Consider the following 12,728-nt stretch of genomic DNA (forward strand, 5'->3'; position numbering starts at 1 on the left):
CCCTCTAACAAGTTAATCGAATCAAAAGAGAAGAGTCTCTGCAGGAAATACTTTTTGCCTCTGGATTATGAAACACACCAAAGCTAGAGAAACCTAGAACACAAGACATCTTGTGCTACAGCTACTAAAGATAGCTTAAAACAGGGAGTAAACAGCCAGAACGCTGAGGGAAACTGTAGCGGTTGTTTGTGAGCATAAAGCTAATTGGCCGAGAAAAGGCTTTCTGCAGTGGTTTTTACCTTTTGTGTTACTTATCTGTGCCAAACACAGGGTTCCCACACCTTGGTGAACATCAAATTCAAGGACCTTTCAAGGACTTTCCAGGACCAATTTCCTCAAATTCAAGGACCACACGTGGCGGCATTTACCTACTGTGACCGCTGAATAGGTTATCATATTTTAATACAATGCAAATTCAATAAAAGACTAAAAGGCATAGAAGTTGTTGGGTCAGAAGCAATGCAAGAAAGTGGACTTAATTTATAGCCTACATTGATATTCATCACATTCATAGCCTACATTTATATCCACAGTACATGGCTATGCCATACTACAGTACATATAAGATGTACATTAGCGTACCGTTTCATGGAATTTTATGGAAAAAAGTGCAGCATTGAGATGTTCAGAATTATATCAATTTGTTTCACTTACTTTCATCTTTGATTAAGCTGGTTTTGGACTTTGACTCTGAAAAGTCGCTAAATATAGCGACAAAGTCGCTGAGTTGGCAACACTGCGTGAATGTACCCTATTGGACGCACGTAGGCCTAAACCGTAGCCTACCAACTAACGAAGAAGAGCGAACGTACTTTTGCAAATTAAAAGTCTGTGGAATCAACATAATTTTAAAAGATCGTGTGGTAGTAAAATAATGACATGAGTCGTCATCCGTGTGAACTTTCAACCCCACAAAAAATTTCAAGGACTTTCAAGGACAAGGTGTTTTTTTGGCTGTTTTCAAGAACTTTCAAGGACCTTGAATACATTTTTTTCAGATTCACAAACTTTCAAGGATTTCAAGGACCCATGGGAACCCTGCAAACATCTGTTGATGAATGCAAAACAAGTTAAATAAATGACACCTCTTTCCAGATAATTCACCAGCAGGTTAAGCCATGAGTTGTGATTTTTCTTTTCTCTGTATTTGAGACAAATGGAGAAGAGGGTTTGTGACACCAGCAAGCGTGCGTGAGTCAGTATTTTGCCTTCCTTTCAACCACATGTCCAGCGTTGGCTCCACATGAGATTTCCATTTCCATACACAGTATTGGGGTTAAACCAACTGCAGACGGAGTTATAAAATGTGTGTGGTAGAATCGAAAAAGGCTTAGATAGCTACATTACTGTAGCACAGTTAGACTGGTTATGTGGAGAAAAGTGAGACTTGCACATCCACTGAATGGCACCCTGATGTAAATAAGTGCCTTGACGCATGGTTGTGCATATCTGACTAGCAGCGCTGGTCAGAATCAACGCAAAACTCCACACACCCATCTGAACGCAGCCACAATTTTTTGCGGTTGTGTAATGATTTGCCACAATCGTTTTTTTGTCCAAAGCGGTGAATTACATAGAGATTGGCCAGAGCGCTTCCACCCCCCAGTGGTGGGCACACTTGCGCTTATCCGCAAACAGATTATTGTGGAGCTAACTTTTTGTTAATCGCATTATTATTCACGATAAGTTTCGAAAATGTTTGCGGACTGGTTAGCGTCTACTTTATTTGGTTTTGAAACCTATAAGTACCATAATGTTTACAAGAAGATATTCATCTGTTGTTTACGTCACTGTCCTGGCAGTCACAACACATCCCCAGACTTCTCCACAACAGTAAGTCACGGTTCCACAAAAAAAAAAAAATATATATATATATAAATAAAACATTAATAGCTGTGTTTTCTTTTTACCCTTCTTCTTGTTATGATGTGATGTTAATATTGGCTCCCATCGCTTAAAAATAGAGACGCCAGTTATCAGCATGGGGGGGGGGGGGAAGCTAGCATTTGCCGTCGTGACTCCACAGTTGCAACTTTTTTTAGAGGTGTAATGTCTTCTGAGGTAAGAAAGTCAAAAATATGTAATATATTATATAGAAATATTTTATTTTGAATGGAAATATTTCATATTGAGTCAATAGTAAATTTCTTTGTGGGGATAAACATAGCTACCATTTTAGTTGGTCAATGACGCAGACAAGGGCCGACTGGTCATCAGGAGCACCAGTAGTTTTACCGGTGGCCCTTGTGGTGGCCTGGCCCGCTGGCTTGGCCCGGTCTGCTCAGCGATCGCAAAGGTTCGGGTCACCTTTGAAAACATAAACAATCCACGCCGTTCATACGGCTCTCTCGGGTTTCTGTCTGAAACTCCCACAGATTGTAGTTGCAACCGGGAAAAGACAGACATACCCACCATTTTTTATTTTCTGAATAGGCTGGAGAGCTGTCACCCCTGCTACACCAATTTATTCATAAAAAAAACAAAAAAAAACTTCTTGTCTTTTTTTTGTGCTATTGACAACTTCACGTGAAAACACCATTAATTCTCCAGTTACTCGAGGGAGCTGTGATTCCATTTCCACCTCTGCAGTCAGTCTCCCAGACAGCTGCTGCTGCCTTGACCTGGCTGCAATCCCCACTATGAAGCTTCATACCGGCCTGCAGTTGAAGCAAAGAGATCAGGAGACCCACTCCCACTTAGTTTACACTTTGCAAAAATGTATCAAATGCAGTGCAGAGAGATACACAGCAAGTTGTGTGTAAGACCCCTTTTAGACCATGCAAAATGGAGCGAGAAAACAGTAAAAAAAAACAAAAAAAATAAAAAAAAAAACACTGCCCATTGATGCAACAAAGTGGCCTAAATATTTTTTTTTCTTTCCAGGAGCTGGTAGGATATAAACACTAGGCAAACCGTGAAAACGGCAGCTTAACCTGCGGTATAGTTCAATGAGGTGTTTAGTCTCACTGTGAGGAGTGTGCAAGGCACCTTTAAATATAACTATATTGATATTACAACAATAAGTAATCCAAAAAGTTATGATCTATTCCGTGGTTGTAAGAATGTTTTTAAATACAATAATAAAAAATAAAAAAAACAAGATAGAAAAAGAGTCTGATGATTGAGGGGGAACGGGACCTCCAGGAATGCCCAGCACTGTAGTTCCAGGCTTCCAGCAATGTTGCCACATACGCTTGTCAGCGATTTTGGGCTTGTTTATAAAGTATAAAAGCAGCCCATGTATAACAGTGCAGTGGGTTGCCTGGTGGTGTTTAGGTGGTTCTGTAGAGCTGGGGCCCGTTTTTCGTACGTTGCTTAAAACATTCGAGATCAAATGAGACATCCAAGATGATTTCATCCGGCTAATCCTGATCCGGCTAATTGGGTTCTTCAAACACACCTGTTGTTTATGATTAGTATGACTGGATTGAGTTATCTGAGACAACTGCGCGTTCATGCGTTTGTTTAAAAGGGGAAATGTATCGATAGTAGAAACAATGATCAGCAGCGCTGCTATTGGCTGTTCAGCATGGCCAAAGAACGCGCGGTTTTTCTCCCAAGCAGAACAAGAGCTTTAATGGAAGGTTATGCCGAATTTGAGTCATTAATTAAAACGACAGGCAAGACCTCAAAGTCTGCTAAAGCCAGGAGAGAGGGCTGGCAAAAAGTAGCAGACAAATTAATGCGTAAATACTGTCCATGATAGATGTTTCTATCACTTTCTACACTATGAATTTTTGCATTTTAATAATTTGATATTTATTTTGTTCTTTTATGTCAGAGCCTCCACGGGACCCACTAGAACATGGGGACAAATAAAAGTGAAATACAAGAATATTCTACAAAATGGTAGCCTTTAATTATTATACTTTATTTTAAAAAGGCACTTGTTATGGCAACAGATCCAAAGTCGGTGTCATTCCTTAGACACTGGAAGTAAAGGACACGTGCAAATTGGGAGTTTTAACAAAAAATTCTTTATCCATAAAAAATGAAAATCTTCCTTTTCCAAGTCATCCACAGTTTACACGGTAAAACTGTATTGCTCCGTGTCTAGATAATCCATCCATAGTTATTTCTAATACAATATACGGCTCGACAGGAAGCAAGCCTTTCAAAGTAAAACTAAACTTCACAATAAAATGGCCTGAACAAATCTTCTTACTGAATAGGATAAAAATAAAAAGCAAACCATCATACAAATAACTTAAATATTTTCTATTTATGGCTCCAACACCACTTTTTCCTCTTTAAAAGCCACTGTTAAATTATGTGTTTGTCTGTTTATAACAGCCACCAAAAAAAATCTCTCTACAATTACACTGTCGCGCTGCACTAAAGGATCCTGTCCATTGCGCAACACGCGATTAATTCGAAAAACTCTGCAAATTATTCTTGCACCTTCCGCAACAGGTTGCAGTCGTAAAAATGGACATGGCTACGACAGACTTCCCTATTTCCTACGCTTATACAGCCGTGATCTAATCCTGTTTACATGAAATAAGCCTGCTCTCGAGCAGGTTTAAGCTGGCGCACATGTTGCTATGACAACAAGTGCAGGATGAGTTTCGAAGAACCAAACGATCCAAGATCATGCCAAATCGTCAACAATCAAATCCAGCCAACTGAGTTAGCGACGGTCGAAGAACGGACCCCAGGTTGCTTGTTTCTATCGCAGGAACTGGCAACACTGGCAGCCAACATTCACACTGGTCTGGGCACAGAAGAAAACAAAGCTCTTCTCAAATGATTCCACTGCCGTGTAAAAGTTCAAACTGAAAAGTAAGTTATCCTGAACTAAAACAGCTATGCCCTAAAAACATGCAGTGCTGCACACATTCATCATGCATCATGTGTGCAGCACCTTTAGCTTCCTCAAATCTTGTATTCATCGGTAGTAATGCTAATATCCATGTTTCAGGAATATGAGTTTGTGAAGCTAACTTTTTGGTTGGCTGTGCACAGTGCCAACCAATGCCTCCTCCCCACTTAATAAATCATTTGCTTGAAATATTTACTTTTTGTGGCACTAGTGGCCTTTATTTCAAAGTGGACAGACAGGAAATAGTGAGAGAGAAGGTAAAGACATGTGGCAAACGTCTGTCCCCCCCTCCTCGGCCCCAATTTTTCTCTCCATATACTGAAAATCAAGCTGCAGATAACTGTTGTTCTTTTGGGGGGACATTGTCTTAAGTACATAAGCACACTAGCTTCATTATCAACCGTCTTGTGTGTGCATTGTTTTCCTTTGAACTTTGTTTTGTTTTACATATTTCTTGATTCCAATTATGGATGTGACTACAATTATCATGAACTAGAAACCTGAACACAACTGAAAAGGAAAACTTGGATATAAATCCTATAACTGCTGAAGGGTGTTAACAGGATCAAGAAGTTTCAAACCTTGACGCCATGCATCCATTTCTGGTACTCTTATTTTGAAGTAAGTGGGGAAGAACTTCTTACGTCAACAGTGTTGAATAATGAAAAGTGCTCACGGAGCTGGCTGACAAGTGTTCATTTACAAAACCATAAAAGAAGCCACTACCACTTTTAAACTGCTCACGTGGCAGGAAGAAAGGATAAAAAAGAAAAGACAATGATTTCTAAACTACTAATGATGCCATGGGTTGAATCTACTTTACATGTTTCTTACTGATGCAAAACCAGAGAGCTGCTTTACGATTTTTTTCCAAGTCTGCATTGCATTAAACCAGCTGTAGTTCAGGATCTAAAATACTTTAAACCCTATCAAACCTATACTGGGTAATCTACACCAACTGGACATTCAGAATCAGTTAAGAATCAGTTTCAGATTAATGAAAACTGTACTCCATATGTATACATGTTCTGGTCAAACCATACCTGAACTATTTTAGACCAATTTCAGTTTTATGAAACATAAATTGCAATCCCTGAAATCCATTTTCTTTTTGTTAAAAGAAAATGGATTTTTGGCTTTTCAAAGATTTTTGCTAAACATCCCTTCATCCGGCTCTGTTCTTGTAACAACTATGAAGAGAATAAAGACTGAAGAGCAAATCTTAAATATTCATGTATCAAACAGATTGTTTACAAGTATGGAATGGAGGTAAAAATGGGCCAATGGGAAAATTTAACAAAATTTCATTTTTACAAAAAACAAAGACTCAATAAGTGTGAATGTATTAGTTTTGATACATTTAGTAAAATAAAAAAATAAAAAAATCCTGTTGAATTCACAATATCTAACCCACTAAGTAACAGTCAGGGCTGAGCTAAATTAAATTTGTAGATTTTGATCACACGGCGACACGTAGACGTACTCTTGTTGATTCTGGTCTGGCTTGACTTGCTTTTTAGCAACTTTCCTCCGCTAACTAACAAAGTGCTGACTGCTGTGTGCAATACTGTCATAATATAAAGGCACAAAGCCATATCCAACCTTAAAAGGGAAAGAGATATCTGTGACAGCCACCTCTGTACAAAACACAAGTAAAACAACTCCTACCATCCCGGGAATGCCTTGACCAGGAGGCGTCTTCTTGTCCATGTTGAACTGGGCAGCCATGCTGTTGGGGAGGCCCGTTTTATTCTGGAGTTGTGGGGCCAGCCCCTCTCCAGGCAGCCCCTGGCCAGCAGAATGGCTGTATGGACCGCCATAAGACCCCGTGTTGCCCATTAAATTCATCTGGAGAAGGACGGAGAAAAATCAATGCGAGGGAAAGAGAGACGAATGATGACTTCCCTGTACGCTCGACTTTTTAAAAACCTAATACATCCTGGAGAAAAAGGCAGAGAGCTCCACAATATTCCTGGACTTATTGGTTTACGTCCACGCGGCTGCTGCAGGGAAACCTGCTCCATCCAGCCACTTAACGCGAGCGAACAGAGACGCCGCCGTTTGGAAGAAAATCACAACTGTGATGTGGCGCGCTGACAAGCGGGGAGGTTAACCGTCGGCACCACAGAGCAAACTGTGGAACAGCTGTGAGTCCCAACACATAACCGCACTCTTCCCTGCACCTGCCGTAAAAAAGCTCATCCTCAGCAGAACGCTAGCACAAGCCAAAGCCTTCACTTATTGGCTTAATTCTGTTAAGGAACAAAAACATTACCGTCTATTTTAACTGCAAACTTACATGCACCATACCTAACATACTTAATTTCAAGCTTTAACATCAACTAAAAGGTTTTATGGGCTTTTTACAATATTTGCAACTGTATTTTATATATACATATATATACACTATGGTGTGGCTTTGCTACTGCAAATGAACCTACCTGTTTCAGCGCACCAGGCTGGAGTTGTCTCATTCCCGCTTGACCCCCAGCTGCCATGCCTGGACCACCCTGCTGCTGCTGCTGCTGTAAGGTCTCTGCCAAGATATTACTATTGCTACCCATCCCGGTGTTGCCAGGGTAACCCATTCTGGGCGAACCATTCACAACCTGCCCCCCTATTAGCCCTTGGTGCTGATGCTGTTGCTGTCCAGTGGTGCTCTTTTGGGCAGCCATCATTGCCGTTGCCCTGTTCGGCACCATTCCAACTTGCTGCATTAGTCCAGGCTGCTGCTGTTGTTGTTGCTGTTGGCCCTGATGGTGCATGCCTTGAGGTCCACAGACTCCCCCCATCATGGCCATGGAAGGCCCGGAGGGTGCACTGTTGGAAGCGGGGGGCCCCGGCTGCGTTGGCGCTCCAGCGCGCAAGAGTTCAGATAGCTGTTTGTGTTTTGCAGCCGCATCCTGAACGCCTCCTCCGAAGCTGCTGTGGAATGGGCTAGGATCTCCTCCGTTCGTCAGCCCTGGGTCTGAGGAACTGATGAGCTCATCAGGCAAGTCATGCTCCAGGTCAAAGAATGAACCAAAATCTAGGCAAAAAAAAAAGGGGGGGGGCAGACATAAAGTGGTTAATTCAATTTACTCAAATACTTTGTCCAAACATTTGTGCTTTATACAACATCAGATAACTTAGAAACCCGCAATGCCTTGCAAAGGTATTCATACTCCTAGTACTTCACAGACTTTTGATTGTATTCAGGTCTCATCTTAGAGTCAGCCATATTGGTTTAGGCCCATCGTCTTAATCAAAGGTCAACCTCCATCCCAGTTTTGACTCTTTTGCGGCTACTGGCATTTTTTCTTCTTCAAAGATTTCCCTGCATTTATTTCCTGCAATCTTCTTTTCTGCTCTAATTGGCTTCTCCGTTCCGTTGAAAGAAAATGGGTGCCCACAGCATGATGCTGCCACCATGATTTATCGTAGAGATCAGGGTAAAGAGCGGTTTTAGCAATCCCCAGTGCATAATATTTTGCTGATAGATGTGTATTGTAATAATAAAAAAGGGTCCCTAAAGAGTTTAATAGAAGAACAATTTTCTTTTCTTTTGCATTCTAGTATCATGTATGTTAACACTAAGGTCATTAAATCTTCCCAACCAATCACAAAAAACCAGGGACACTCTGTCAACTCCAAAGAACATATGTATTTTTTTTTAAACTAGCAGTTTTGGTTTAAAAAAAAAAAAGAGTTGAATAAAAGGTTTGAGTTTTAATTTGTTGTTGGTGTGTTCTTTAACTAAAAATAGGTAAAATGGCCAGGCAGCACTTAAATATATATTCTGAATTCTTCCATAACTTTCGATATCGATCAATATGATTTCTATTTTACCGACATGCTTTTTTTCCTATACCCAGCCCTAATCTGACCAGAGCAACTTCTTTTACATGATTGCAGTTCGACCTAAATTGCATTTTATGTTTTTTTTTCTGATGATTTTCTTCTTGTCACTCGTCCAAACAGGCCAGATTTGTAAAGTGCATTGCTTATAACCATCCTGTCGTCAGATTCTCCCACATGAGCTGTGGACCTCTGCAGCTCCTACAGAGTAACTACACAGCTCTTCAAGGCCCGTGTGATTAATACTCTCCTGGATGTCATGTTTCGGATCAAGGACTAAACAGTGCTCTGTGAGATGCTGGGAGCTTGTTTTAAAAATTAACCCCCCTTCTCCAGAGCGTGTAACTCTTCGCTAAAGAACTCCAACAAACCGCTCAGCCCTTAATCATTTGGTCAAGAAGAAACTCCTGATAGACACAATGAAGTTTGAGCCCAATCCAAGAGAGAATGTGAAGTCCAAGGGTGCGTGAATACTTTTGCAGGGCACTGGTAAGGAGCGGTGCGAGCCTCTCCCAACCCAGATTTTTCTCCTGGGCATCAGCTTGTGGTTTGGTGGGTTGCCATACGTGGAGAGCAAACACAGTGGGGACAAGGTGAGAAGCCGCAGAAGGTAAACACCACAGCGCCAAGATAGATCTGCAAAACTGTCAAGCACTTACAGGACTGAGGAGCATGGAAATACAGGCAAAGCTCCATCACTGATGAAGACATTTCCAAAAATATAACAAAAAAGTGAACTTTAATGTATTAAAATTACAATATAGGAATGGTTGCGTTTATGCATGGCATTAGTCACATCTCTGCCTGACCCAACTTCACTGGAAGCACATAGATGATGCAGGAACTTGAGGAAGCATCTAAGCCAGTAAACAATAAGTGCAACAAGGACTTTCCGGCTTCTTGCTAATCGTTTCCCTATAAAGTCCCTTGCTCTGTTGGTTAGTCATCAAGGTGAAATACGCTCAGTCGGTATTGTATTCTTGTCACTTTACGCGAACTACAAAAAAGTGCAGCGGTGCTGCCCTGCAGACAATGGATGGGGAATAGTTAGCTTCGCCGTAGCATTGTTTTTAGTTGGGATTCAAAACATTAAAAGTCCGTGAATAAAATCTTGAAATTTCATAGGCATGAAAACGCTAGGAGTGCATCTGATCTGGGTTTTCTGTTAAACCGGATCGACGTGTTTACACGGTCAGCGCCTCAACCTCAGCTGGTCAACGCCGCTTCGCCCAACTTAATGAAGTGTTGAACAATAGCTAGCTTGACAATAGTTGCGTTAAAAAAAGGGCATTAGCCTTCCCGTCGGTAACGCGGAATTTCGTAATAAAAAAAAAAAACAGTTTATATCTATTAAAAGGCGTGGCTCGTAATTTAATTGTTTAAATGGTGATACTAACGTTAAACTAACGAGCTGTTCGGCTCTCGGAGCTCAGCTGAGTTGCTCCGGTGGGGGGTGCCTGTTAAGCTAGTTAGCCAGCTAACTCGGTTTCCGTCACTAGCGCTAAAAGCTAGTCTCCAAACGTTAATTTTGCCGCCACGACGGGCGGATGCGTTTAAAAGTTAGTTTTTTACGTCACATTCGCCCGTGTGCGTGCACTTTAATCAACTTCCGAAGCAGCAAAGCAAGTTTAAGCGAAGTGGGTTGTCTCGACTCGTCCATTGTTTGGAGGAGGACCCCTTTTTAGTTGCGGCTAGTTAGCCTGTTGAGGCTAACGCATCAAAACACAAGCGCTGGAAAGTTGCTCCCGCTGCAAGGATCACAAAAGTTTCCACCTAAAGCCATCTTAGCGCTCACGCTGCCGCTTTTCCCACTGAGTTATGCCTACACCGGGGTATATAAGCGCCATTTAACACGCAGAAATCACCGTGCAGCTCCGGGGACTCGGAGCAACTTAAGTTTTAAAGCACCCACCTTTAAGCTAGTTCATGCTGGAGTTAATGCACCAAATTTACTCACCATTCCCATCACTGGTGGACACGGACAGAGCCGGGGAGGCCAGCTTGGGCCTCTTGGCTGAAGGCGGGCCAGACTCCAGCACATTATCGGCCATATTTTTTTGACGAATTTTAAAATAAGATGTATCCACTTAGGGCTGATGTTTTCCCCCTTTTATTTCCGCCTTCTTACTCCCGTTAGGAAACGATCCAGATCGCGCTCCCCCACCGCTTGGGGGGGGGGGGACGGTAGGGGGAAGAGGACGGGCGATGTTCAACTCTTCCTCGGTCCTCCTCCTGAGTTTTGTAGCACCTTCTCTGGTTGAGATATCAATCCCCCTCCCCTGTGCGGAGATTTTGGTTTCTTCGGGAGATTTCAACAAGAGGCGGCGAGAAGGTGGAGTCGACGGGCGACTGACAACCTCATGACATCAAAACTGTCCCAGGATCCGTCCTCCGAGGTCCATTCAACCCGATCTTCCATGGCACGCCGGCCAAAAATCCTCCGCTGGGTTCAGATCTTTAAAAAAAAGGCTGCGAGAGGTGGAGGTGTGTGTGGGGGGGAGAGATGAAGCGTGATGGCACAAAAGTAAGCACTCCGAAGAAGACGACTTCAGCTCGCCCGCTGCTTTCAGTGCAACAGCGACGAGATCCTGCAGATTTTTTTTTTTGTTTAATTTTCCACGGCAAATAAAAGAAGGCAACGAGCAGTAGTTTGAATGCAAGTGTTGGCAAAGCTGCAAACTGGCTTAACAGTGATTTGATAAGTAGTATAACTGGTCTGAGGATAGATCCGTCCACTCAGATGAAAGAAGGAGAGAAAAAAAAAGTCCATAACATGTAGACCTATATTCCCTTGCGTGACTTTTTTTTTCTTCCCTCGCACGTGCGTGCCGACTTTTATGTGCACTTAAGTGTTGAACCATGCAAAAAAAAAAAAAAAAAAAAAAAAAGGCACTGAAGAACAGACTGAGATCACAAATTTGGTGGATTTCGCCAGTGATCTGTTGCAAGAACAGACGGCTTTAGCTGCCGCTTGGCATGCGGTTTCTGGCTCTTAGATCTGCTTCTCGCATACAATCCCCGACGCTAATTGCCAATCAGCAGGGCAGTTTGGATTGATCTAATTAAGTTATTTTTTTCCCTCTCTCACTCTCTTCTTTTTGCGAGGATCAAACCGGGTTACTTATCTTTCGCTCCCTGCAGAGATTCCTCCTCTACTTCCTTCTGGTTTCAAGCGCAACGGGGATGTCATATAATGGGGGGAAAAAAATGTTGTCGATATTGCCACTTTTTCGGCGCTTTAGAAAAGATTTGCGACGCGAGGACACATAGACAAAAAAAAAATAATAATTAAAAAAAATAATAAAAAATAAAGCTGTAGCGGAGCTGAGCTGAGGCGAAAGGTGATTTTTGTTTTTTTTTTTAAGAAAAAGATATGGCTATTTCGGAAGCGGGATGCTTCACATCGGCACAATTAATATAAGAAATCACCCCCGCAAAAAAAAAAAAAAAAGAAGAGGAAAAAAAAAATCCTCTCGTTGACTCTTTGTGATGGTGAAAGCCCCCCCTTCGTGTTGGTCCCCCTTCTCTTGCTCTTTAAACCCGTCTTTTTTTCCACCTCTCCCTTCTGCCCGGCAGCAATTTATTTCTATAATTGTCTATGCGCACTCGGTCCTTCCTCCGCCGCGGACACATAGTGATTTTTCATGGTGGTATTTTCCTCTTATCGCAGGTTTTGCTCCTCGTAATGTGCAGCCCTCCTCCGCCTCTCCTCCCCGTCGCCGCTCTGCAAAACACCCCCTGCCTCGGATTTTTCGGAGCCTCGCTCTTTCTCATGCATGCATCCAATATATTTATATATATGTGTATATATATAAATACATATAGCTACATGACACCTAGGCGGCTTTCCCTCCACGGACGTCCAGCCTGCTTCCCCGCTGCTCTCCCCTGCGCCGGACAGCTCGGACGGGATTCGGTGGCTGCGTCTCTTTCCCCCCTCGCGGTTCCCGGAGCGGCTGCCGTCGGCCACCGGGGTCGCTCCTTTTTCTATCGGTGATCTCCTGTTCCTGACGGTCTGTCCGCCAAACAAAATGGCGGCTTGTTGTTTCTACTCCTCTGATACGGTGGG

At 42.5% G+C, this 12,728-nt stretch overlaps 1 protein-coding gene across 1 annotated transcript in view; it reads right to left on the reverse strand.

Moving 5' to 3' along the window:
* ep300b (E1A binding protein p300 b) overlaps positions 1 to 12,728 on the reverse strand; it is a 38,609-nt gene extending 25,881 nt beyond the window's left edge. Inside the window, 3 exon segments of the mRNA XM_012852961.3 lie at positions 6,491 to 6,670; positions 7,264 to 7,850; positions 10,617 to 12,728. Of these exon segments, the coding sequence (XP_012708415.2) occupies positions 6,491 to 6,670; positions 7,264 to 7,850; positions 10,617 to 10,710 (861 nt within the window). The 5' untranslated portion in view covers positions 10,711 to 12,728.

This window comes from Fundulus heteroclitus, chromosome 16, assembly GCF_011125445.2.
Source record: "Fundulus heteroclitus isolate FHET01 chromosome 16, MU-UCD_Fhet_4.1, whole genome shotgun sequence".
Taxonomy (NCBI): Eukaryota; Metazoa; Chordata; class Actinopteri; order Cyprinodontiformes; family Fundulidae; genus Fundulus; species Fundulus heteroclitus.